The sequence below is a fragment of the Vidua macroura genome, chromosome 1 (assembly GCF_024509145.1).
Source record: "Vidua macroura isolate BioBank_ID:100142 chromosome 1, ASM2450914v1, whole genome shotgun sequence".
NCBI lineage: Eukaryota > Metazoa > Chordata > Aves > Passeriformes > Viduidae > Vidua > Vidua macroura.
The window spans coordinates 41,476,159-41,502,316 of NC_071571.1; the positions used below are offsets into that span (position 1 = coordinate 41,476,159).

The 26,158-nt window shown below is 38.7% G+C and overlaps 1 protein-coding gene across 3 annotated transcripts in view; it reads left to right on the forward strand.

Moving 5' to 3' along the window:
* Positions 1-19,183: 19,183 nt before the first annotated feature.
* The window catches only part of GPD1L (glycerol-3-phosphate dehydrogenase 1 like), a 39,548-nt gene continuing 32,573 nt past the window's right edge, over positions 19,184-26,158 (forward strand). For 2 of the 3 annotated variants that reach the window (XM_053986619.1, XM_053986609.1), the window contains exons 1-3: positions 19,184-19,293; positions 23,896-24,073; positions 24,810-24,950. In XM_053986619.1, the coding sequence (XP_053842594.1) occupies positions 19,241-19,293; positions 23,896-24,073; positions 24,810-24,950 (372 nt within the window). In that variant the 5' untranslated portion in view covers positions 19,184-19,240. The remainder of the gene's footprint in view (positions 19,294-23,895; positions 24,074-24,809; positions 24,951-26,158) is intronic. The other variant, XM_053986624.1, reaches the window with a different exon arrangement.

A 26,158-nucleotide genomic window follows, 5' to 3' on the forward strand; every position in this document is an offset into this window, starting at 1 on the left:
CTGCTTTGCCACAATTCATCCTGTTGTCAGCAGCTCCTCATCCACCAGCATAACCACCCATCTAAACCTCACTCAACTCAAAGCTGGTGACAAGGGAAAAGCCAAGAGAGACATTGCATATGGCAAAGAGCACCCAAACCACCTTTACTGCCAGGAACACTATGCCTAGGAGACAGGCACTTCCCTGCAGGTTAATATACTCAACCACAAGGCATTGCATGTGGGCTGAGGCTTCTGCTGTCACAGCTAGATTCTCACAGCTTGTTTCCTCAGCTACAGTGCAATGCTCTGTAATATGCAGGTTAGACCAGTGGAATAAAACTTGATCAAAATGGCTGATCCTCTGGAATACAAACTTTGGGATGGTTAGCTGGAGAAAATGCTAGTTTATATTATGCATGTTATGTGTATATTTGCATTGGATGTCATTAAATGTGCATGAGGAAGTGGTGTGTATGACAACCATGACGAAAAGCATTTTCTGCATGGCTAGAATCAACCCTTTGAACTGCAACGGGAAACAAATAGGAAGCCAGTACATAAAGAAACTAACTGAGCATAAAAAACTAAGTGAGCACAAATATCACTTACACTATATATTGTGTATTTTAGCTAGTGAGAACAGCTTTATTCTGTGCCAACTCATCTTTGAACAGTTTTTATAGGCAGTCACAAATACAGTTCTTGAAAATAAATTCATTCATATGCTGAGGCCAGAAGAAAACACTGTGATTATCCAGCATAACCAGCTGGATAACAGAAACTCTTTTTGGTTTGATGTTGAATTACAGATAAATGTCAATATACCAAATCTTAACAGTCTGCAGGCATTTTTACTGCCCATTTTCCTAACTCTGTGGTTAAACATTTAGGGATTTGAAAAGTATACCAGCCCACTAAAGGTCAAATTCAGATCCAAGACGAAACTGAGGGTACTCAGTGTTGCTCTCATATCTCAAACCAGTGTTAAAGCTCTCTTTTATCCCATTTTTTTTTGAGAGCTGAGTGGTTCCAATGGAATCTGTCATATTTCAGATTTATTATTCATAAGGCATGAGGCCATATACCAGTGTAATAACACCCAGCTTTCTAAATGAGATATCTATGCTCCTGTAATCTTATGCCTAAACTGCAAAACATGCAGTGATTTGGATGTGCAATGATATTTGCACATCCAAAAAGTATTGCTATAGAGCATTTATGTTGCAGAGTGCATATTTATTGATAAAATAATGCTAGTTTATGCCACTTGGGTTCTGGTCTCACACTCCACCAACAGCAATTTGTGTATCAACAGCAAGTTGTTTGATATCAGCAAGCAGTATTTTACAGATTAAAAACAAGTCTCATTCAAGAGACTTAGAGACCTAGACTGGTCTCTAAGCCTGTTACCTTCAGCAGAGCTCTATTTCACACACACCATCTTTAAAAATACTCTTTAGGTAATGTTAGAATCCACCACAAAATAGGATGACAGTTTAAAAAAATAAAAGGAAAGAACTATGCACTAGAAATCAAAAGCAAAACACAAACATTTAAGAGAAAATGAGAAAAGGAGGGAAAGTTCAGTCAATAAAATTTTCCAACAACTACTTATGCAGAACTACTTTTGATTACTAATTTCAGTCTCCATTCTGCAAGCAGATTCATCTACAGAAACCTAACTAAAACAAATACAAGTTTCTAATGCAACATAACCACCTCCTTTTTTACTTACAAATCTACATTAAAGAACACTCATTTATTTCAATATGTGGGATTAAAATATACAGACATGACAAGTGACAGAGTCTGTTTGAAACACTTCCTGAAGCTGCAGAACCTTGTATTAAAACAAGCATAATATCCACTCCATTTTTCAAGCAATATTTTGGAAGCTGTGCAAACTTACACAAATTTCCTAGTTCTTTATGAGTATTGTAAATACACAAAAAAACTAAGATCAAGTCATGACACCTATATTTTAACTGCTTTTTACTATGAAAATAAATCTCATGTAAATTCAATAAACTACTGAAATATATTTCACCACACAGTTCTAAATTTTAGCTCCTACCAATAAAAACCAGTCAATAAGCACATAAAAGGGAGTAAAAGGCATTAAAGCTTGGGGTTTTGTTATAGTTTGGGGGTTTATAGTTTTGGGGGTCATACTTTAATTAATTGTAGAATATGTGAAGTGTGTAATTATCCCAAGCTGTGGATGACATCTTTTTTTGCAAGGGTTCACCATAGGGTGATTTTAAGTTTGGCTAATAACAGACAAATTATAATAGCTTGTGAAAAAAAAAAACACACACCAAAATTTTCTTACATACTACAATAACTAAGATTAGCTTTAAAAAACCCAAACAAAACAAAACATAAAAGAGATGTGCTGCATATTGCCCACCTCATGCGAAAGTGGTCTGTAGGTTTAAAGCTGATATAACAGATAGGCAACATTGTGTTCAACAGGATCCCACAGCATACACTGTTATCTTCCCTGATTCTGAAGAACATTATAAACTGGGGCATATAAAAGCCTGACAAGATCATTTTTCCAACCCTCTTCTGGTTGCTGGACAGAAAAAGACAGGCATTTTTTTCTCCCTCTTCTCTGGTGAATTTGCTTGTAATGCTCACTCTATTATGTCATACTCAGCCTTGACAGAAGTATCCAGTGGAGATAACCTCAAATATGCAAAGAGCTGAATTATGATTCTGTCCCTCTCGTTTCTAAAACTCAGCTGTCAGCTTTGATCTTTGACTTTTGAGAGCCTGTTCTGCAAAATAGAATGTGCATTCATACATGGCTTGATATAAGAGTATTTGCCATTATTTCAAAGGTAGAAACAAATGCTAAATTTTCAGAATAAGCATAGTATATGTTCAGGAAGCAGCCATTTTTCAGTTTAACTTTTCCTGACCTTGGCCTTTTCCATAGAGGATGCCTGAAACAGGCACTCCTTAGCTGCAGTTCCACAAATCCAGACATTCTAAACTTTGAGTTCTGCCAGCTTCAATCAACCATAAACTTCTCTCTACTCTACTGCGTTACAGCCTAAAAATAGGGCTATACTTTCAGAAAATTAAGTAGCATTAAAGCTATGAAAGTTGATAAAATAGCCTCCAGATGCTAGCAACCTGAAATGACAATGAGAGGAAGAATCTAAGAGTTAGCACACACAGCCAATTTTCTTCCTATTTTATAAGCTACACAGGAGGCTGGAGAAATTTGATTTATTTTTCTGACATCCCATTTGTATGAAATTAGGGACAAATATTTAATCTTACTATGCTATTGGGGAAAAATAGGAAACAATTCTGGGGGACTTTGAAATCCTGATCAGGAGAGGTCAACCTCTGTCTGAGAAGACAGGCATTGGATGTCTAAAATCATCTCACAAATATTTGAAATATTTGAAACTGTCATCAGAAATGAAAATTTAAACAAACAATATAACAAGGCTTTGAATGGTCCCAATAAAAACTTTCCCTGACCAAATATGTTCTCCATAGACTTTTCAATTCAAAATGCTTAATGAAAAACAAGTAGAAAAGATCTGAGGTTTCAGTATAAATATCAAATGGAACAGGAAAGGTCTTCAAAAGATCATGCACTGCCTTTTTTTTTTTTTTCTTTAGAAAACTCCTTGAACAAAATCATCATCTAAAAGCTATAAATAAGCTCATACACAGCATGTGCTTCATAAATTAGAATATGGTCTTATTATGGGAAAACACAGCCCATACTAATTTAATCCGTTCCCAGATTCCTTCATGTCAGAAATAAAATTCATACTGCTTTTAGTAGAGAAGGGCATAGAATTGTATTTCTGACTGGGAAAAATGGGGTTTGTGCGCAGAAAGAAAGACAAGAATCAGTCAGCTGGAACGAGGTTTAGATATTCATGTATTTTTGCTAACAACACTGAGGTCTGACACACAACATTCAGAACAGCAGCAATGTCTTTGGCAGTTGCTATCACCTTATTTTTGCCAGCAAGTTCTGTTCTAACTAAGTTTAGACAACACTTCTGATAGCAACAAAAGCAGCTGGTCTCCTTAAGAAATCTCAGTGGAGATGGAGCTGCTCCAGTGTCAGCCTAAGAGTGCAATGGGGAGTTTGCCAAAAAAGGCTAAGTTAGATGAAGTCTTCAGAGGCTACACACAAACCAAACGTGTCAAAATCCTGGCAGTTAACTGCCAGGAAGTTTATAACCAGGGAGAAAGAGAAGACAAGTCTCCTGACATAACCACAGCATTTTCACAATTTAATAGAGTTTCAGAAGGAAAAATTATGTTGTTTGATGATGCAGTGCATCAGAAATAAGTCAGAGGCCATCACCCCCAGGCAAGTGTTTCAGGGTAATTTGAATCTTAGGAAAATATTACAAAGGGAAACATGTAAGTAAGCGAACCCAAGCCATCACACAAGAAAGAGAAGGTTTTAAGGGAAAAAAAGAGTATTCTCTGCATGAAAGTAAACTGATGAGATGATGCCACAGGTTCTAAGATTATTTTTCTTTAGTTTAGTAGTTTTGAAGGAAAATACCACTCCTATTTTTTGCACAAACACAAATTTTATGCATTACGATTCTGACACATTCCTTGTGCTCAAGTAAATTTTCTTCACAGAAGATAGGAAAAGTGTTTGTGCATTCAGAGGTACTATGGCCTTATTAATTAATACATAAAGGAAAAAAATCTATGAAATAATTTCTTTCCACTTTGTTTTTTTCCTAACATGTCACTAACATATAGCAAGCATAACTCTATAAAGTTTATTAAATGCAGTATGTGTCCTTCAGGCTTGAGTCTTGATAAAAGAAAAAAGTGAAGGAAAGGTAGAAAAATACTCTTGTATCAGCCTCTTTCTTGGGAAAATTCTCCACTTTAGTTCAAGCCAAAGGTTACCAACTTCTTATTTGGACAAGAGCAGTTTGCTTCAACAAAGACTGGGGAGATAGAAATAAACAGCGTAAGTTTAAAGAAAAGGGATGAATCAATGAATCTCTATTTGGAGATTCTCCATAGAGAACCAAGGCAGTACATTTTTCATTTACAATCTGTAACACAATGCAATTAATATTTCTCCCTAGAAATAGATAGAATAAAGTCCTATTTTTCTCTGCCCTTAGCTATCCAGGAATACACTCATGGAAGGACTGACCAGGAAGCACACAGCTTCCTGTTTCACTGGTTACTGAACTTCCTGTGCATTCCTTGTACAGTTAGCGGCACCCTTCGGGAAGAGCTGGGCCTCTGAAAAAATTGTGCTACATAATGTAGAAGATAAAGAAATTCAAACCCAACTAGAATCAAAGTACTTAATGTAGTTGATCTCTGCTATGCATCCTGTTTGACAGAGTCTACCTAATGTTACATAGCATCAGAAATAAAATCAAAATACATGTTTTAAAGGTTTAATCACAGCTCTTACTCTTCAGAATCCAGCAGGAAGTTCAAACACTGTTATACAGTTTACACAAAAGCAATAGGTATCGTTGAAAGTAAAAATGACATTGAGAAGGTCACCTTTTTACAGTGGCTGGTGCTGAAATACATGGTACATTTAGACAGCTCTTGTTAATACAGATCAAAGGAGGCAGTGAAACTGCAGCATAGAAATGTAAGAAGTAAAATTGTAGTTTTATCTATGGTACAAGGTACATTAGATTATCTGTGGCTGAATGAAAATGGGAGAATCAAATTTGTTTTCTCATGAAGGAAAAGAATATTGAAATGCAGGGCACAATAAAAAGCTTCAGAAAGGGCTTGAAAGACTGGCAGATTTAGAATTAAATCTGGGCACATTATTTAGACCTAGGTCAAGATCTACTCAGTCCAGAACAAGGCTTTGAGCAGATGGATGGCAATCTAACTCAGCACACATGACTGAAAATTCAAAATGTCAGTAAAAAGGATGACTCGGGTATGAAGCTCAACTCCGCAGGGTACTAAGGAATATGCTTACAAAGCTCAAAATCAAAGTCAAGCAAAACACCGCATGAAGCCTTACATTCTGTGATAGCCAGGACAATCTAGGAAAACATGTCACAAAATGCATGTATGAAGAAGCAAAACATCTAATACATTTTGTCATTTTGCAAGGGTGTACCAGAAGAGTGCATAACATCAAAAAGGAGACAATGAGGGCCTCATTAAATCTAATTAATTCCTCACAGGAGTTCTACCAGGAGATGAATGGACTGCCAGCTAAAAAGCAAATGGGAAATGTATTGCTTTGTGCACCAGTGTCCAGCTTAAAACTAATGTGTTGCCAGAACTGCAGAGTTTCTAATAAAAAGCCACTAATCATAGAAGTTAAGCAATAGGACCTAGACTTCACAGTAGTTAGCTTTCCCCATGGACATAATACATTAATTGGGTTATATTTCTATAAATTATAACCGTGTCAAAGAAACGAAAAGCCCCAACTTTTGGATTTAAAGTAATTAATATCCTTGGTCTTACTAAGGAGGCCACGTTCAGATGCAAAAGGGAAAGCAAAATAATTCAGATTATTATGAAGACATCTTCCTGGATAAGTATAAAAATCCTCAAAGAGTATTGAAAAGATCTGAAAAAGTTCAAGAACTTCAGATTTCATGCCTCCAGAAAAGTTCCCCTTGACCTACCATAGCATGAGAAGAGAACCCAAATGCATTATTTTGGGAGCCACAGAGCAATCAGAAGAACCAAAAAAGCAAAAACATTTCAGCATCATTGAAAAAAATATTCCACTTAGGCATGGATTCCAAAGAATTCAGCAAATATTTAAAAAAGAAACATGTTCCATTTCCTCAAAAGGGAAGAACACTCAGGGAATGTGGCTGATGCCAAGGATTTTTTTTCACTGAATGCATTCTCAAAATTGCCTGTATACATCTGCAATAGCCCATCCTACAAAGCTTATATATTTCACTCTTAGCTGTGAGTAAAGGTTAAATAATATTTTTCTTTAATCCAATATTCTAATTAAATTTCCATGGTTTAAATGTGCAAGAAAGTGCCCAGTTAATATGGTAGTTAATGACTAGAAAGCCAATTTTCCATTACAATATAATTTGGACAGCTCACACACTTCAGAAGACTTCTAATTGTGTTACTGATGATAAATGTTGAATGGTCAAAGCTTGTGTGTGTTGAGCATATTTTACTGCCCTCAAGGCCAACACACTAAACAGTTTAAAACATTCAAATACTCTTGCAAACTTGAAAGTTAAGCCATAAACTACTAAGTTCACTGTTATTACAGCAGATTAATTAGTCATGCCATGGAGTTAATGGGTGCACAGACAAAAAGCTGACAATGCATCATCTCTAGTAGCAGCAAATATGAGGATCTGAATGTCCAAGAAAACTGATAACATTTCTTCTGAAAGATGCAGCAAGTTATATAGCAGTTAAGAAAATAAATACAAATAACAAGAGGTTTCATTATCTCTTGAGTTAATCTATTTTTCAATACAAATGTTTCCTACACTATTTTGTTATCCATTCTTAGGTATAAACTAGAATATCAAAGCAGAGGAGACAAGTTTGCAAAGATGAGGATAGCTATAGAGATGATAATCAATTTGTGTTAATAATTGAAAAGAATTTTCTTTTTTAAACTAATGGATACAAATTAGGCTATCAAACAGTGATAAAGCCTGTTCTCTACATAAAATCATTGCTATATTCTTTTGAGACATTACTTCGTGGCATGCTATTGAATCGCAAAGTAGTTTTATGTAAATAAAAGTGGATTTATCCTTTATCTTCTACTGAAGACATTCACTGATATTTACTGATATCTGGTGTTATCTATTGATATCTGTCTCCTGATATTTACTGGGTTTATTTCCTATCAGTAGTGCTAAAACTCAGCCCTTCCTCCCCTATTTAACAACATGATTGCATCTTACAAGCCCATCCTTTATGCCTGCACAACCCTATCTGCAACAAATAAGTTGAATTAGCTTTGGAAATTAATACTTTGAGTTCTAGAATATTATTTTAAGTCTGAAAATCACATTAGTATATATAAACATTACAAACAATGAAGTTTTTCTATCCAAAATTAAAGAACAGACTGCCCAGGTGAGTGGCTGAGTCACCTTCCCTGGAGTTATGTAAAAGGCATATAGATGTGGTGTTTAGGGACATGGTTCATTGATGGTCTTGGCAGTACTGAATTATTGGTTGCATTCAGTGATCTTAGAGGCCTTTTCCAGCCTAAATGATCCTATGCTTCTATTAAAATCAAAACTAGTGATGAAATTGTTATCACCATAGTTCATCATTATTTTTCAAAACACTTGTGGGTATGGTTTTTTTCTGTTGCTTCTCCTGTACCCAAGTAGCCAACAAAGGCATCATTCAGGAATTTGGAATTCAGAGCTCTTTTGGAAATATCTCTGTTGAGCAGGGGCCTAAGTTGGCTGCTAAAACCTGTGAAGCTATCCATAAACTACAGATTTTTAGATTTTAGATTTTGCTAATAAAGGATGTCCCAGTCTTTCTTAACCATAAAATTCGGAGACTCAAATTAAGTCCAAAGTGGGATATTAATTCATTCATCAAATCTCATTCATTAACTTTAAGAATCACAATAAAAGGTGACATATTCACTGGCTGTAAACTTCACTTTGTACCACATCTTGTTCAGAAACATTTGGTTTAATGCTTTTGTCTCTATCTTGTCTTTTGCTCTGTCAGTTTGCATACAAACTCTGTAATCCAATAAAGTCCCCATATGTTTGAACTTCAGCTGCATAGGACAGGTTTATTGCCAGAAAACAGCAACTCCCTCTAGTGCCAAAGGCGCTTCCTCCCTTACAGCACACTAAATTAATCTCCTGTGAAAGTCACTCATTGCTAATTAATGTTGTGATCTTGTAATAAAGTAGCATTCAAAAGTGAACTTATAATAAAATAGCATTCAAAAGTCTTTTTCCTGTTTGTGTGTTTTGTTGTATCTGCTGACACAAGTGTTAACAGGAACTAAAATTTAATAGAAACAAAAATAACTTCTGTGTTTGCAAATTAGGACACACTTGGACTTTGATGATTTTTTTTCTTGAAACACATGACATTAAGCACACTGCAAAACTTTGGTTTACATACTCAAGCCCTATCAGACTGGCACGAAAAGCTGGCCCTCTGCCATCTTTGAAAACTGTTTCAGAACCCCTGTGACTTTTACAATTTATGGCAAGTGTATGATTTCCAAGCAAACAACCACATTGAAAACAGTCACAGTTACTCTGGATGCTAAATTTGTCCTAGGTGTTGATACTCAGCAGGTTAATATGCATTGAATCTACCACAGAATAACAAAGGAGAAGGTTGCAAGCCTTATGGGAGTTTGTATCCTCTGAAGATAAGATAAATAAAACTCCAATGCCCTTGAGTCACAAACTAGCTGCTGCAGATCCGTTCCACTCAGGGCATTCCATGCTGGCTTGTTGTGCTGATAAGCGAGTTTGCATGCTGCTGGTAGTGTTAGACTGCACATACTGGATACAAGAGTTACTAGAGTTGTCACACTCAATGCAGAGAAACTTTACGTACATTAGGATTGCACAGCTTGCTTTGTTTTCTGAGGCACAGCACTGGAACAGCATGAAACTAAGTGGTAGAGGCAAAAGACCAGCACAGTGCTGGGAAGAAACAAGGTTACACCTCATTAAAGGTGACCAGAGACAGCAGGGAAGCTGTTCTGCCTTCATCACAGGGGAGGACAAGCCTGTAATGCTAGATCTGCCCTCCATCCTTTGCTAAATTGCATGGGTGGAGAAGAATAGGAGATGGGGCTTATAGGAAAGATCTCACTAGAAACTCCCATTACAATAATCCAAAATTAGATAATGACCTGATGTCCAAAAATATGTGGTTTTAGACCTTTTACAAGGTCACTTACTATGACCAGTATACTATACAGAAAAAGATGAACAGGAAACAGGCAGCTGCCCAGCTGTCTTTGGGTCAGAAGCTGAGGTAGAAGATGTCCCTCCTGTAGTGTATGTGGTGCCACTTACAAAGCAGACAAGCACAGGGCAATATCCATACCCTGTACAGATCAAGAGCAGCAACATCTGTATCTGTGTGCTGCAGTGCGGCAGAGTTCTGTACAGTGAACCAGCTAAAAGAGCACAAAGTCAGCATTCAGAGCATTAGGATCGCTACAGAGCAAATAGAAGGGATACAGACAGTGGGGCCACAAAATGACATGTCTATCCCAGTGCAAGTGCCAAGTGCAATTTGGCTTTCTTACTCCTGCAGCCTATATTTTTTTTTACCCTGGGATCACTGACTCCCTGTGAGTCCCACATAGTAGAACTACTGCAGACAGTTTGGCTTTACACAACTGATAGTCTACAACCTGGTGTTCATCAACTATCTTGGCTTAGTAGTCAGCTCAAAGGCTCACAGACTTCTTTCCTGCCATAAAAAAAACACCCATTATAAGAAGGTTACCTGAGATTTAACCAAGTAACCAGCCTGACTGCCCAGGTGGAGCCATGGGATAAGGTGATCCTCTTAAGTCTCCCAAGAATCTCTTAAGGCTATTGAAAATATATTTCAATATCTATTAGATATTTTGTGGCAAACAAAACACTGGCTGTTGTAGTTGCTGGAGTTTTTACGTTTTACATGAATAGTTAGCAAGCTGCTTTTTACTAAATACTATATAAAACAGTATAGATATAGATTTTGTTTATCCTCCCTGATTTATTTTCAATTTAATCTCACATAATCATAGCATAAGGAAATAAGAAGATATTTTCACTTCCAGTCTTAAATAGTTTTGTAATCAGGAATAATTTGCACTTTTTACATACCTTCCTCTCATGAATGAGTCATGTACTCATTGTAACTTCATATGGCCCTAATCCCTAATCCTGCATAATTTTACTCAAATAAACTGTCTCTGTGGTTGCTTAAACAAATAAAGTGAGTTAGAAATACAAATAAACTGCCTTTCTGTGCAGTTGTTGATCATTGTCCTGTTGTTAGTCTCACTCCTCCTCTCAGTGATGCAGGATCAGCACAGGTGCATCCACATAACAGCGAGGGCTGAGCTGAAATGCAGCTCCTGAAACAACGGGTGGAGTGTGCATGGATGGAAATGTGCATCTTAATCCCATTTGAGGCTTCTCATAGCTGTCTTCTGACCTAGCTGTTTACAGAGCAGCCTGATCCAACATTACACAGCTGTGCCACACCATAGTTACCTGCCAACAGAGGCAGCCAAAGCCTGGGAGATGGGGAAGATGTTCCAGAGAAGGCTCATGGAAAATGATGGCTACAGATTGGTCAAGATAACTAAAACCTGTGGGCCCACTAAGGGCCCTGACAGCAGCTGAGTTAAAATGTTTTGTAAAGACTTTTCTAGCTACTCATTTCCATTTAAAAATGGACTGCCCTTTTAATATTTTTTTCTCCTTGCTACATCAAATATTCACCAGTCCATGTACACTGAGGCTGTCATTTTGCTTAAAATGAACCAAGTTACTTTCTGATTCTAGTACTTTACATTGACTGTTTCATAGCAAATTCCTATTTTTTATTGTTGCACTGTGTTTACATGATGAAAAACACATTCCATGGTTCTCAGTTCAGTCTCTCTTGATAGACATGGCAGTTCACTAATTTGCTCCAAAAAAATGGCAATGGCATGTAACCAAATTTGAATGTAACAAAAAAAAATCAATTTTGGAACTGCATACAATTTCACATAGTCTATGTCAATAAAAGCTATTAAGCAATAACAAACTAACTTTCAGAGACAGCTATTGAGAGCATCAGCTAAGCACATTATTGACTAGCAGGGACTGCTGGGAACAATTACTTCTAAAAAAATCAGTCAATACATCTTCCTACAATAACTTTATGTGAATGTTTTCTTCAGGCTGCATAAGGCTGAATACCTGATATATGAAGAGAAATAAGGACATACATATATAATTCAACATTCCCTATGTTAATGGAAATGCCTTTATTGTCTCAATCCTTATTTTGGAAGTTCCAAAATCATCTTGTGTTACTAAAAACTTGGGAAGAACTGGTACTGTCTTTTCAGAAACCTGGAAGTCTAGTTGCATGCCAGTTAAAATTCATTCTAGATGTACTAATAGTCACTGGAGCACAGTAGAGAGAGATTCTAAGTGATCTGTCCTGATTCCAGATCATTGGACATCAGCACATCAGATTCCATTACGGCTGAGAGAACTGTGCACTTAGCTGTGTTTCCCATCTTGCAGATGTCACTGACATTCATGAAGTTATGATTGCATGATTCAACTGACCAGAGACACACTTTACATCTTGACCAGCTAGAAGTAGTTTTCTTCAAGTCCAGATACCTCTTTACTCTCAGATCCTTCACTGCAACAATGTGCTGGCTGCCAAGTGCCCCTCCAGAGCTGCCCAGAGTCAGCATGATGATAAGGCACAGCACTGTACTTAGCAATCCGAGAAACCAGTAGTAAGTTAATACTGACTACTGCTTGTTAGGAGCTTGCAAGCCCACTCTTACATTAAAAAGTGGAGGCAATGATGCCAGTGAATGTGCAGCAGATCTGCAGCCATCTGTGGCGTCGCAGTCAAAAAAGGAAGTACAAAACTTCCACTCAAGTTAAAGCAGTTTTCCTATTTGCAGCATTCTATGGTTAATGATACACAAAGACAGATGGGAACAATTATACTACATGGACATTAGCCAGTGCGGTTTACCTAAAGAACTAGATTGTAATTAATTTGGCTTTTTTTCCTCCCTCAATAGTCCCTTTGCAAACAGGAAAAAAAATGCCATGTGAGTAAAACCTTTTTCCCTAATAAAAGTGATAAACAGTAAATAATTTCAATTTACTCATCTTAAACCTCATTTATACACTATAAGTGCCTGATAATAGCTCTGTGCAGCTACAGGAACACAGTTCCATGGATTGAGGCTGCACAGTAGTAGGAGGCTCATTTTAGTTTTGTAAGAAATCCTCTCATTCCACTCTGTGGAAGGCAGAGAAACTACTGAGCAAGAGTTATCCACAAAGCAGAACCCAATGATGAGAGCAGGACATAGGTGGAATAAGCACCAGAGTCGAGGCACTAGTTAATCTCTAGCAGCTGTAAGGGTCATATCAGAGATGCTGATCTATGCATTGCAAATGTAAGGCTTTATTAAAGCTGACTGTTAAACAGCAGGGAACTAGACCTACATTCCTACACCATCATTCCTACACCATTTTCCTAGCTTCCAAAGACAAAGCTTGCTATTTTGTGCTCTGCTGAGGGAAGGTTAGAAAGAAAGCATTTTCTGCATGCCATCGAGTGGTTCAGTGAGAAAGGTGAGATGTAGGCTAGTTCAATTTCAAGAAGAATGGAAGACAGAAAAGAAAGGAATGATTTGAGGTAATCTGCACTTCAAAGAACAAGGGGAAAATCGATATCTCTAGAGCAAAACTTGCCTTTATTTTTTGTTTTGTAAGTAATCTACTTTAATGCTGTTTATATTTAGTACAGAGCTATGACAAGCAAATCTTCTAAAAATAGATCTCCACTGCCTAATGATTGTAGGCAAGAAACACTTTCCTGGCAGACACACGTATTTGCAAAGATCATTTTTGTGTATTGCCCTCAGCTCACATAATTCTGTCTCCATTTTATATTTATACTCTGTATTCCAGAATACAAATCTAAATTGCTTAGTTGGATATTTGACTTCTTACTATGGGCTGAGACAGTCATTCAACAGTTTAAGTTAGAAAAACAGATACACACCGCTGATTCTCCTTTCTGATTTTCTGCCTGGACATCAGAAATGACAACTTCTGTATTAGCACAAGGTGGGGGAAGAAAGTGCAGAAAGGGGAATGGACAATTGAGGGAGGCTGACAATTGTCAGCCTTTTTACTGACACAAAATGTTTATCATGCTATGACCTTAATTAATAGAGATGTTACACAGAAGTTTAATGGAGTAACTTGCAACAAATTATCTGAAAGAAGTTACGCAGGAAAAAACAGTACCAGTATAGCATGTAATATACAGACAGAAAGTCTTTATGAAGCTGAAATCAGATATTTATTTTCCAGATTTCCCCTTATTTATTAAGCTTTATAATCTGTGCTTGACCTAGGTTCACAGCGAGATTAAAATTGTATTTATCTTGTAAGGTCTGCCAAAATGCAATATGATAGAGCTGAAAACATTATTTCTTCTTTGAGCATAGAGGTGTAATCTGTTTGGAAGGCTGACATATTTTGAAGGTGCTTGCAGGAGGTGGGTAGCTCTCTAAACATAAAGTAAGCACCTTTCCCTCAATGTAAGGAAAAGCAAAATGGCTTTTTAACCCACAAATCACCTTTCTTTCCTCATTAACTTTTTATCCTCAAAAATGCAGATTTGGCAGTCAAACTAGAAGAGGACTTGAAAAAGAAACCTTTTAATAAAGTTGTGGAGACCTGACAAAATAGGCACAGATAAGAAGTGGGAAAACAGGTTATGTGAAAAAAGGAGGAATAGGGAGTGGATGTGAAGGGGAGGGAAGGTAAAATGTCTGCTTCCTAGCATTTCCTGGCCTTCATGTACACTTCTTTTGCAGGACTTCAAAGTTATCCAACAGTCACTGGGAATAAAACCCCAAAAGCTTAAAGTCAAACCTAACTCCTTCTCATTCTGTATACCTTCAAAAGAGTCAAAGACTAGGACTCTCTTAATTCTATTATTCAGTTACATCAATGTTTGTTTAATTTAGGCAGGAACTCGTCCTCAGCTCTGTATTTGAGATGCTTCAGAAACTGAGGTGTCTTAAGAAAGTATTAATTATTATATCTTAATCTGCTTCCCCTTGAGGTCACCTACTCAGACAGGCTGAGCTATGCTGCCTAATCCATGTCCATAGACAGGAGTTTACAGTACTAAAGGAGTCACAGAATTTTATAAGTCACACACTTTCACAACAGCACGTACATAAAAGAAATTCCTAGAATATCACCAGAATTTAGAATGACTCAAAATGTGTTTCAAGATGGTAATATGTTCTGATAGAATAATTGTCTAATTACATATAACTCAGATTCTTATATTTTGTGCAGAACACTAAGAATAAACTAAAATAAAACTGCTATTTAATGCATTTAATTATATCCTAAGAAAACTTTTCTTTCTAATACATTCAACAAGAAAATCAGCCTGTTTAGGGGAAAATCAGGACGTAATCAGGACTCTTTATCAGAAACTTGCAATTGAAGCTAAATATTTTATATTACTGTAGCTCTTCTGTATTTTGCACTTGCCAGATGTTTCTGCTTTGTACAGGACTCTTTGCAGTTGTAGATTAGCACTGACATATCTTACTATCTCTGGGTACTGAGTTCTGAAAGGAGCTTGTCCGGTTTTGATAAATGCCTTTGATAAGGCAAATAGAGAACTCCCCAGAAAGAGAAACAGGCATCCCAGCAATATCTAGAATAGTTAAAATAGATCAATACATTAAACTGTAAGCACAGCGACTCTGCCTATAAGTAGTCTAGAACATGCAACTAGAGAGTATCAGAGCTTTATGCTGCCCTTTCATGAGTTGCTTTTTTTTTCTTCTTAGTGATTGCTCAATCCATGCTGTCTTTTTCATCACTGTGTGTGAGGTCAAATGAAGCACTGAAGAAAATAAATAGATTTATGTCTATTGACACTGGAGCTACAAACCACTTAGATGCAGAGGAAAACTGGAAAACAAGAACAGTGATACCATTGTATAATACTTTCTCCCCCATACAAAATGCACTTTTGTGTTAACAAACTTCCTTCTTTTTTTTTTTTTTTTTCTTTTCTCTGTAATGGAATTATGGGTACCACACTAGCTGCTTTCTGATATGCACTAAATAAAGTTAATATTGACTTAGTATTTTGGGTTGTTGACAGATCCAATGTGTCAAATCTTAGTGGTGGTTTAACAAACGTAGCTGCCTGCTTCACCTGTCAGAGGAGCTCCTACTGTTGCCATAGCAAGGCTGGCATAAGGGAACATGTGCTCCTGCTGCAGCTGCTTCCATACAAAGCCCAGAATCCAAAGGCCTTAAAACCCATAATTCAGCAAACAATTGTTTGACTTACCTATTAGAACCCAGCTGTCTCTTCCCTTTAGCTGGTTGCTCTACAAGGCTTAGGAGAATGGAATATGGATGTGAGTATCTGTGACTTCTATTAATTGATTATACCTGGACTGTCAGAGCTACACCATCAGGATGCAGTTTTTTATGAAGGATGCTGCAAGTCTGATTTCCCTGAGATTACCTTTCAGATTGCCTTTGCTCCTGACTCTTCTCATTAGCTATTTACAGTGAGATGTCAGACTCTGAACTCAAGCCACTGACATGTAATTTCTCCTGCCAGCCTTGAGGAAAAGATTAAAATCTCCAGCTGGGGTCAGTTTGGCCCGCTAGGATAGGAGGACAGTACCTTCTGTTAGTATAACTAGATTGCCTGAACACAGCTGTCTGAGTCTACAGACGAGGCATAAAAGAAAATCTTGTATTCTTGCTAACATTAATGATCTGGAAGCACTTGTTTTAACAGTAGAAGAGTTCTTTCTTGCCCTTTCTTCTCCGTTGTCTGCAATGTTTTTATTTAAATGATTGGCCATTACTTACTTCAGAAACAGTTTAAATTAATCAGCCCTAAATTAATCAGGCAGTTGGACTAGATGGTTGTTGTTGTAGTTCCAACTGAAATAGTCTATTTTACAATATTCTATTCTGTAAAATTTAAAGTTGCATGGTAGACCTGCACAATGTACTTCTGCAATGCATCTGAGGATTCTTCAAGATGAACATGTGTTTATATTCTGGCTTTTTTTCAAGTTTGTGTAAACTTGGTCTAAGTGGAGTGCAGTTCATGGTGTAAATGTATGTTAAATTTCAGGCTGCCAGTGAGATAATGGCAATTCTATGTAAAATACAGAAGTACACACACAGCCTCACAATATGCTGCAGACTGATGGACCATAGCCTTCTAGACTGCTGAAGAACTGTCAGCTTTTTGAGAAAATCTATAGAAATTATAATTTATCTGTATTTTTTATGGTTTACATTAAGCCTAATAAAGACTTTAACCTTACTGTCCAGACTGTCAAAATTATCCTGAAGTGCTCATATTCAGGATGTACATTTTGCATAATATTCAGTTCCCTATTTCATTAGGTTTTTAGATTCCAGTCACTCACTACTTAATCTTATAGGACTATCCCCTCCTCAGTCCCTCAAAACCTAGGCCAGATATTATCAACCCTGGTCTCTGAATGCCTAAAGCAAGCATAAGCAAAATACTCTCTCACTGGGCTCAAACAATGAGATGAGGGCTTTCTCCACATTAGGAAGTGCTGGCAGTAAAGATAGTAGTGCAAGTAGATTAGATTTTAGGCATGTTGGTTTTGGTTATTGTTTTGGGTTTTTTTTCCCCTTCTGTTATAATTTAATTTGATAGCAAACTGGCAATGGAGTAAATGAAAACCCTGCTTTTAAACTGAAAGCAGGTAGCAATTCACACTGCTTCAGCTACGATGGCTCAAAAGACAACAGAACTGATCCAACTTTTCTTCTTATATAGCCTCTAATTGAAAGAGCATTTCATTGACTACTAAGCCCTAGCAAGCGATTTGTTAGAGGTACAAATGAAGAAATATGCTGCAATGAAAAGCTCAAAAGGGTATTGTCTCAAGACTTGGTTGATTTTAATAAAGAGAGAAGGACACTGTTCTGGTACAGGGACAAGAGCATTGTCACAGAATCACAGAATATGATGAGTTGGAAGGGACCCAATAAGTCCAGCTCCTGGTCCTGCACAGGACAGCCCCAAGAATCACACCAAGTGCTTTGACCAAACACTTCTTGAACTCTGATAGGCTTGGTGCTGTGATCGCTTCCCTAGGAAGCCTGTTCCGATGCCCAACAACTCTCTGGGTGAAGTACCTCTTCCTAATACCCAACCTAAACCCCCACCCCAGCTTCCTGCTGTTTCCTTGGGTCTTATCACTGGTCATCAGAGAAAAGACATGAATGCTTGCCCCTCTACTTGCCCTCCTCAGGAAGTTGCAGACCATGATGAGATTGCTCCTCAGTCCTTCCTTGATAATTTATTATTAAATACAGCTAAATGTGTTGGTAGAAATACACATTTGATGGAAAAATTTATCACAGATGACTCATACCCATTGATCAGACCAACAACTCATCCACTTTTTTTCTCCCCCTGGAGAAGCATGTGGGACAGAGAGCAATATGATTTTGGCTGAAGGCTGAGAGCAAAGAAGTATTTGAAAACACTCGTATTTCTGTTCTTAATATCCCTCCAGGCCTAACCTGCTTTATTGCCTGATACATTGGCTCCTCCACACCTGGGAGCCTTCACAGACTTACTCCAAAGCTACATAGCACTAGGAGAGAGCAGAAGTTTTGTTGTTACATATATGGCTGAAATGTATATTAGTTCAGCAGATAATGGTGACAATAAGGATTCTTCCCCTGCACTTGGCAGTGGTGAGGCCACAACTTGAGTGCTGTGTCCAGTTCTGGACCCCTCAATTCAGGACATTGAGGTCCAGAGAAGGGCAACAGAGATGGTGAAGGGTCTGGAGCACGAGTCCTGTGAGGAGTGGCTGAGGGAGCTGGGGTTGGTTAGCCTGGGAAAAGGAGGTTCAGAGGAGACTTTATTGATGTCTAGAACTACCTGAAAGGAGGTTGTAGCCAGGTGGGGGCCAGCCTCTTCTCCCAAGAAAAAAAGTGACACGACAAGAGGACACAGTCTTAAGCTATGCCGGGTTCAGGTTGGACATTAGGTGGGATTTCTTCACAGAAAGGGTGATTAGATATTGGAATGGACTGTACAAGGAGGTGGTGGAGTCACTGTCGCTGGAGGTGTTTAAGGAAAGACTGGATGTGGCCACTCAGTGCCATGCTCAGTTGTGGTGTTCGGCCACAGGTTGGATTCGATGCTCTCAGAAGTCTTTTAGAACCTAAATGATTCTGTGGCCCTGTGATATGCCACAGGGGATTGCCTGCTTTGTTCGAGGGCCCCATTTACCTCGTCCTGCCCGGGAGCCGTCGCGCCCCCCGCAGACCCGGCGGCCGGGGGCCGGAACTACAGTTCCCGTCACGCCGCAGGGGCGGAGGGAGAGCGGGCGATGCCCTGACGGCGGAGGCGGGAGCGGGGGGCGGGCGCCTCACGGAGCTCTTCGCCGCGGCCGCTGTGGCGGGGCGCGGGCGGCGCTGCCATGTCGCTCTCCGTCGGCCCCCTCAAGGTCTGCATCGTGGGCTCGGGCAACTGGTGAGTGCGGCGGCCCCTGGCAAGGCGGCCACCTCGGCGGTCCGGCTTTCCCGGAGGCGGTGCCCGCCCGGGCCTTGCTGTCGGTTCCCGCCCGGCGCCGCGGCCGCGGTCTCCTCGGGTGGCGGCGGCCGTGAGGCCGCCCGGTGCCGGCGGTGGAACACGGTGTCGCCGGACCTTGGCGGGCTCTGGGTCACGCTTGTTCCATGCGGGAGGGCTCTTCCTGCCGTGCCCGGGGGCTCGTCGTGCCCCCGGCTCCCTCGGAGCGGAGGTGCTGCCGTGACGTACTCGGAGGAAGAAGCGGCAGAATAGAGCACGCATTTTAGTGCTTGTAAACACCCGCGTGTCCTGCGAATAAGTTGTTCTAGGATATTTTTAACCTGGTATTTGTTGTGTGCTTTATCTGATATTAGATGACGTAGACATTAAAGATGCTACACATTTTTAAAATTTTTTTCCAACTACGCCCTGTCTGTAGAGCTTCACTAACAACCTCACTTGTCTACAAAAGTGTTGTTCGGGGTTTTCTGTGTTCCTATGTGTCTATTTTCAAAGACAGTTCAAACAAGAATTGCGAAACACTAGGTTATTCAGAATACTTTCTTTTTTTTTTTTTTTCCCAAACTGATTATGCTGAGGCACACCGAGAGCTTGAGACAAGGTTTTATTGCCGTCTCTATCTCTAGTTTATAATTAGACTTAAATAAACTTGTTTCTTCATCCACTGAAAGCAAAAGGCTTACTTGACATCATTCTTCAAGAGGAGTATCGTGTTAATAACCCTTTGCCTTTAGTTATTCCTTTTTCTTACACCAGATCCCTCTTTAGAGTGAATAAATTAAGTACGACTAAGTGTTATAGAAATAGGTCTTCACAGTTTGTCACTTTCAATTACTAATGCTAAGCACACATTACTCAGGTAGCGTTGGGTTTTAAGACATTAAACTCAGAGAAATTCCGTGTAGAGCAAGGCACTGTGTTTTATTAAACCAAATTTGCCAGTCTTTTGTCAGGATGATTTTAGACTTGTTGCTCACCCCTGCCCACTCCATGCAGTTGGCTTTTGGTGCTGTTAAAAATACCAGCAGCTGACGTTTCAGTGCGGTACCTCTTGCTTTCCTTGCACCAGCCTGTAAAATGTGTGCATTGCACTATATATCACAAGGAAATTATGCAATTAGACCTTGTATTTTAGAAGTGTGATGGCTGTTGTTCTATAGTTGAAGTCTAGAAAAAGTTTCACAGGAACTTTGACTCCATTTGTATTTGATTCACTGTGAAACGCTTGCAGAAGCAAAAGGATTTGTAGATATTGCCTACCAGCAATACATGCAAGTGTATTTTGTTTTCACTTCAGTGGATCAGATTAATAAATAAGAAAAGTTCCTGCCTAATAGGATGAGTTGGTGGCAAAATGCCCATATCTCCTGTGCTGAGAGAAACAAAAAAGCTGCTGCCTGGTAGTAGCATTCTCTCTTTCTTTTGGGAATAAATGTATTTAAATAACTGATGGCTTCTTTCATATGTAATGGCAGGGTTTTTCATGTGAGTAAAGCAGAAACCAAAGTAATAAAAAATTGAAAATCATAATTCTTGGAGAGGTAGGTGCTTCCTTCTTCAAAGTCCATGGGATGATGGACACCAAATCCTGACTGCAAAGAGCACAGTGATTCAGTGGTATGTGTAATCATTGAACTAAATTGAAATACATTTGTATACCTTGTAAGTGCCTTTTGAACTGCAGCTTGCAGTCCTAAAATATTTAATTAAAGTATTAGTATTTAATGCATTAAAGCAGGTAACCAGAAAGAAATTGAAGCATTTGTAAACTTTTGATCATTGCTATTTGGGGATTATTTACTTTTGAAACCTGAGTTATAAGAGTGTGTGATTGTCGCTGCCTAAACTGTAGGCAGGTAAGTAGTTGATCTGAGTGGCGTTTGGCATCTTGACCTGTTTGGAGACAGTGGATTTTGGGGTTCTGTGTGAGGTGATTCCATCAGACAAGTCTTCTCATAGCTCTTTAACCTATATCTGGGATGAAAAAGCCCTAAAGGAGCTTGGCAGGACAGTAGGTTTAGAAGGGTTAAGCCAGCCACCTTGGTTGAATAACTACTTCCAGTCAGACTTGTTTGTTTGGTTTGCTACAAGAAGGTCACCTTAACAATGAAGTTTACTTGGCAGGGGTCACTTGACACCTGATGGAAGATCATGGGGCAGGACAGATGGCTCAGCATGGAAGAGCAGGAGCTGTGCTGTCTGCTGGCCTTGCCCTTTTAGAGTTGCTCAGCTGCTGGATCAGTGATTCTGTTAGGATCTTTTAAGACAGGGGATAAAGTAAGGTGTCTGGAGTGTTGAGAGAGTACACCTTGGGAATATGCCTTGGAACTGTGGGATTCCAGGACAGTGCCCAGAGTCATTTAAAGCACTGCAAACACTGTCTTGGTCATGTACTGTAGCCTGTTCTGATAACACTTCCAGGGCAGGTTAATGACGTGTGCACAGCCAGAATTATCCTTCACTGTTTTCTTGCAACCAGTCTTTAAGTAACATGATTGCCAAACTTAAACATAAGCTGTAAAATTTGGGAAGAGATGGGAAGTTACTGGACAGAGGGGTTTATGCACCTAGGATCTTGTAGGAAACTGGGAGGAACTGTGGCTTAACTGAGGTGATTTTACAGGGACAGTGGTAGAACTAGATAATTATATCGTTTCCACTTGCATGTTGTGACCTCCGCTGCTGCTGTTATCAGGGCAAGTTAAGGAGCTTTTTGACCTTGTGCTATAGTTAAAAAGCGATGAGGGGAAAGCAGACCAACTGTGAAATGGTCCTGAAAGAGTGGTTCCAGCATCATGGGAAATGATGAACCAGAGAAGCCAGTCAGGAGAATCTTCTTGAATTCAGAAACTAAGACTAGGCAAATCTTCACTTATCTTAATACTGCATTCAAAGGGTGGGAAAAAAAAAAAAAAAAAAAAAAAAAGACAACTCAGGCATTTAAGTGTTAAATAGTAATGGAAATTAATGTCTCACATAAGTAGTACACACTGCCAGACTTTTTGCTGGCAGACTGAAAATCCCAGTCAGAGAGTTGCTGATTCCGTTATTTCTGTCTTGCTCTGTCACCAGCAAGCACAGAGAATATGTAGTGACATTCAAAACAAAAGGCAGTGGGTTTGCCAGGATCCCAACTTTGTATATAAATCTGTAGGAGCAAATGTGCTTTTGTTCAAGGAACTCAAAGCACTGTCTGAGGAACACATACACATGTGTTGAATGTGAGATCTGCTGTTTGTATGGATCTGGTATTTGGAGGCTCAGCTGTATACCAGTGTAGCAGAAACCATGCTGGACGAGCTTGATAAGAGATGGCTTGCGATTGTCTTCTGTATCACCTTCTGAACCCAGGGGCATTTTTAGTGTGTGAAGTGCTATTAGAGAAGTAAATTCTAGTCTTTTAAGACACACAGTTTTATGGTTTGACTATAAAAGGTCTACTTAGGGTACTAAATTTTTTTCTGCTGCTACTTAGAAGGTGACCTTAGCCATGTGCTAGCACACATCTTTAATACAGCCCAATGAGTTGTGCCACATCAAAAGCTCTTGAAGCAGAATGAACCCACTTTGTTCAGTTGCCAGCTGTGGGTTTATCACAAGCAACATCCAATATAAATTTAGGGGATTGTGTGAGTATAACTAGATTGGAAAAGTTAGTGTTCTTACCTCCTAATAAAGTGTGCAGTTTACACACACACATGCATACGTATATGTAAGCCTCAGATCAATGACTGTATTTTTACCACATCTCTTAAAAATGTTTGTGTCTCCTTAGTAGGTTATCAGTAGTTATGAAATTGCCTCCTATCCCAAGAAAGGAATTTAGGTTAACAGGTATAATAGAATGATGAAAGGGAAGATCGTGTTTGTTCCCCCTCTTGTAATTGTGATTAATTTCATTATTGCTTAGAGATTTGAGAAGTAAAATTGATCACTGTAATACAGATATCACTGTATGCTGTTCTTGGGGAGAATATGAGGGTAACAGTAATGGACTTGTCTCCCTGCAGCTTCAGAGGATGCTGTTACAATAGTTAAGTTCTGTGAGATTGGCTGTACAGCCATGAAGCTTATAACTTCTGCAACATATAAATGATTCTTGGATTTCAATGCCAAGTATCAGTATCAGTATTGTACAACAACTTATGAGTCAGTCATCTTAACAAAGCAGCTTCTCATCTCTTAAAGGTGAAAATGACACATTTAATAAAATTTAGTATGTCACTTTTACCTCAGCTTTGAAGATTAATTTGATTGGGGGAAATACAGTAACCTCAACTCCCAGTGGATCGCCAATAAGAAAACAAAATAAGTAAGGATGTTCCAGTAAATGCTTCAGTCCAACCTACTCTAGCTGTAGTTGAGGGAAAACAGCATGTGTGAATGACTAGTGTATTTTTCCACTTATTTTACTAGATCAAAATGTTGTATGGTAGCTGATTAAATAATCTGTGAATTTGTGATTGTTTTAAAAAAAAAGTCTTTTTTTTCTACAGTCATAGAAATCATAATTTTTTAAGATTATTTTTGTTTTCTTTTGTGCAGGGGTTCTGCAGTTGCCAAAATAATAGGTAATAATGTAAAAAAATTGCAGAAGTTTGCTTCCACAGTGAACATGTGGGTCTTCGAGGAGAATGTTAATGGGAGAAAACTGACAGATATCATAAATAAGGACCATGAAAATGTAAAGTATCTCCCTGGATACAAGCTGCCAGATAATGTGGTAAGGCTCAAAAGCTAAATTATAGTTATGGAGAAGAGGGAATATTGCTTGTGCTGTAAATGGAGTTAGAAATTTGTTTTGTTAACACCTCTAGGGTTTATAATATTTCAGACTATGCTATTTTACTGATGACATCAGAAATTTGAACAAGTAAAATTATGTAATTAATCAGTTAAGTAAATTCAATGCACTCTTTCTTCCTATCACTGTTGGTCTTTATGTTACTTCAATTTCTTTACAAGAAAGCAAATGTGAAAACAAGATTAACAGCTTTGACTGTACCCATTAAAAAAAAAGAAAATTGGCCTCAACCTTGGATTGGAGCTGTTGGTCTGGGGAGCCTATGCTACTGTTTTATTTTCAGTGACAAAATGCAGTAGTTTGTAGCATTCAGCATGAGGCCAAACTGCTCGGGTTCAAGTTCAAGCTCAAACTGGGGAGGTTCAGTTTGGATATTAGGAGGAATTTCGTACAGAAAGAGTGACTAAACGTTAGAATGGGGTGCCCAGGGAAGTGGTGGAGTCACTGTCCCTGGAGGTTTTGAAAAAGGACTAGATGTGGCACTCAGTGCTGTGGTCCAGTGGACTGGGTGGTGTTTGTCCCAGGGTTGGACTTAATGATCTCAGAGGTCTTTTCCAAACTAATTGATTCTGTGATTCTGCTTTTATCAGATAACACTTTTGTGCGGTGTTAATTTTGAAAAGTTATGCAGCCTTTCTCTCCCATAACTACACAGGTTGCTATCCCAAACCTTCGTGAAGCGGTACAGGATGCAGACTTGCTGGTTTTTGTCATTCCTCATCAGTACATTCATAAAGTCTGCGATGAAATCACAGGACAAGTACCCAGGAAAGCCCTTGGCATAACTCTCATAAAGGTACAATAAATACTGTGCATTAATAACTGAGAATGTGTCATAGAATCTTCTAAGACAAGATGACTTGATATTTTGATATGCAAAGTCTCCATGCATTATTCACTTGATTGGTCCATTAAACCTTTCTAGGTGTAAGATTAGAATTTGTCTTGGTCATTAGTGGATTGTTACGCAGCGCTTGCAGGAAGAGGAAAATGAGGCTCTTCACAAGACTTTTAGAAAGAAAGAGGGAGTCAATATGTTTTGTACCACAAAGCTTTCCAGTCTTTTATTTGTTGTTTCCAAAAGCATCATTAGACGAAGAGCAAAGCACAAGCATAATGCTTTGTTTGTTAATGCACATCCCACATGCTGAGTTGATCATTTCAAGAACTGCTGAGAGAATTTCATGTGATTGTGAGGATAGTGCTCTTGTTCATGTCAAATATTATGTTGCAACAAGAGAGTCTGTTCAGCATCGCCCAAAGACAGTTTGAGCATAGGAAATAGGAAAGGGTAGAGGTGTGGGAGGCATTTCACTGCAGTGTTTATAGTTTTGCTGACAGAAAAATATAAAAATGTGGATTAGCTTATTTTTGGGATTGTTTTTGGGTGGGTGGGCTTTTTTCCTCTGTATGCTTAGCTGGATATAATAAGCTATTCCCACAAGGCTTGGAAGATTTTGGTTTGTTGTTGCTTTGTAGGCCATTTTCTCAGCACACATTCCCTTGTTTCCTGTCATCTCTGGAAAATCATACATTTATGGATCTGTGCTCAATAAAGAACAAAAACCCCCTATAACTGCATACTGCAAGCTTGTCTCTTTAGTTTGGCTAACAAAGCCCACAAAATCTATTGTTTTGTCAGTGCTGACCGGTGTAATAGTGAAAGGTATGAAAAAGTAATGCTTCCCAAGTGTTCTTGCTCCAAATTGTAGAAAAACTCTTCATATCGTAGAGGGGTAAAATAAGGCACTGTTATAAGTGCTCAAGATAAACTTTATTCTCCTTTAATTTGCTAAATGTGATTTATATTCTTCTAGTGATAGGACTAACTAATGAAATTGATGGACTAACTAAGGATTTATGTCAGCATATGTGAAGTCAGGGTCCTGGGCCTATATTCCCTTGGAATTGCTGTTCTGGGTAATGTTTACCAGTGCTCTAGTGGAGTGTTAATTAATGGCTATATTTGATGCCAAAAAAAAAAAAAAAAAAAAAGGGGAGAGG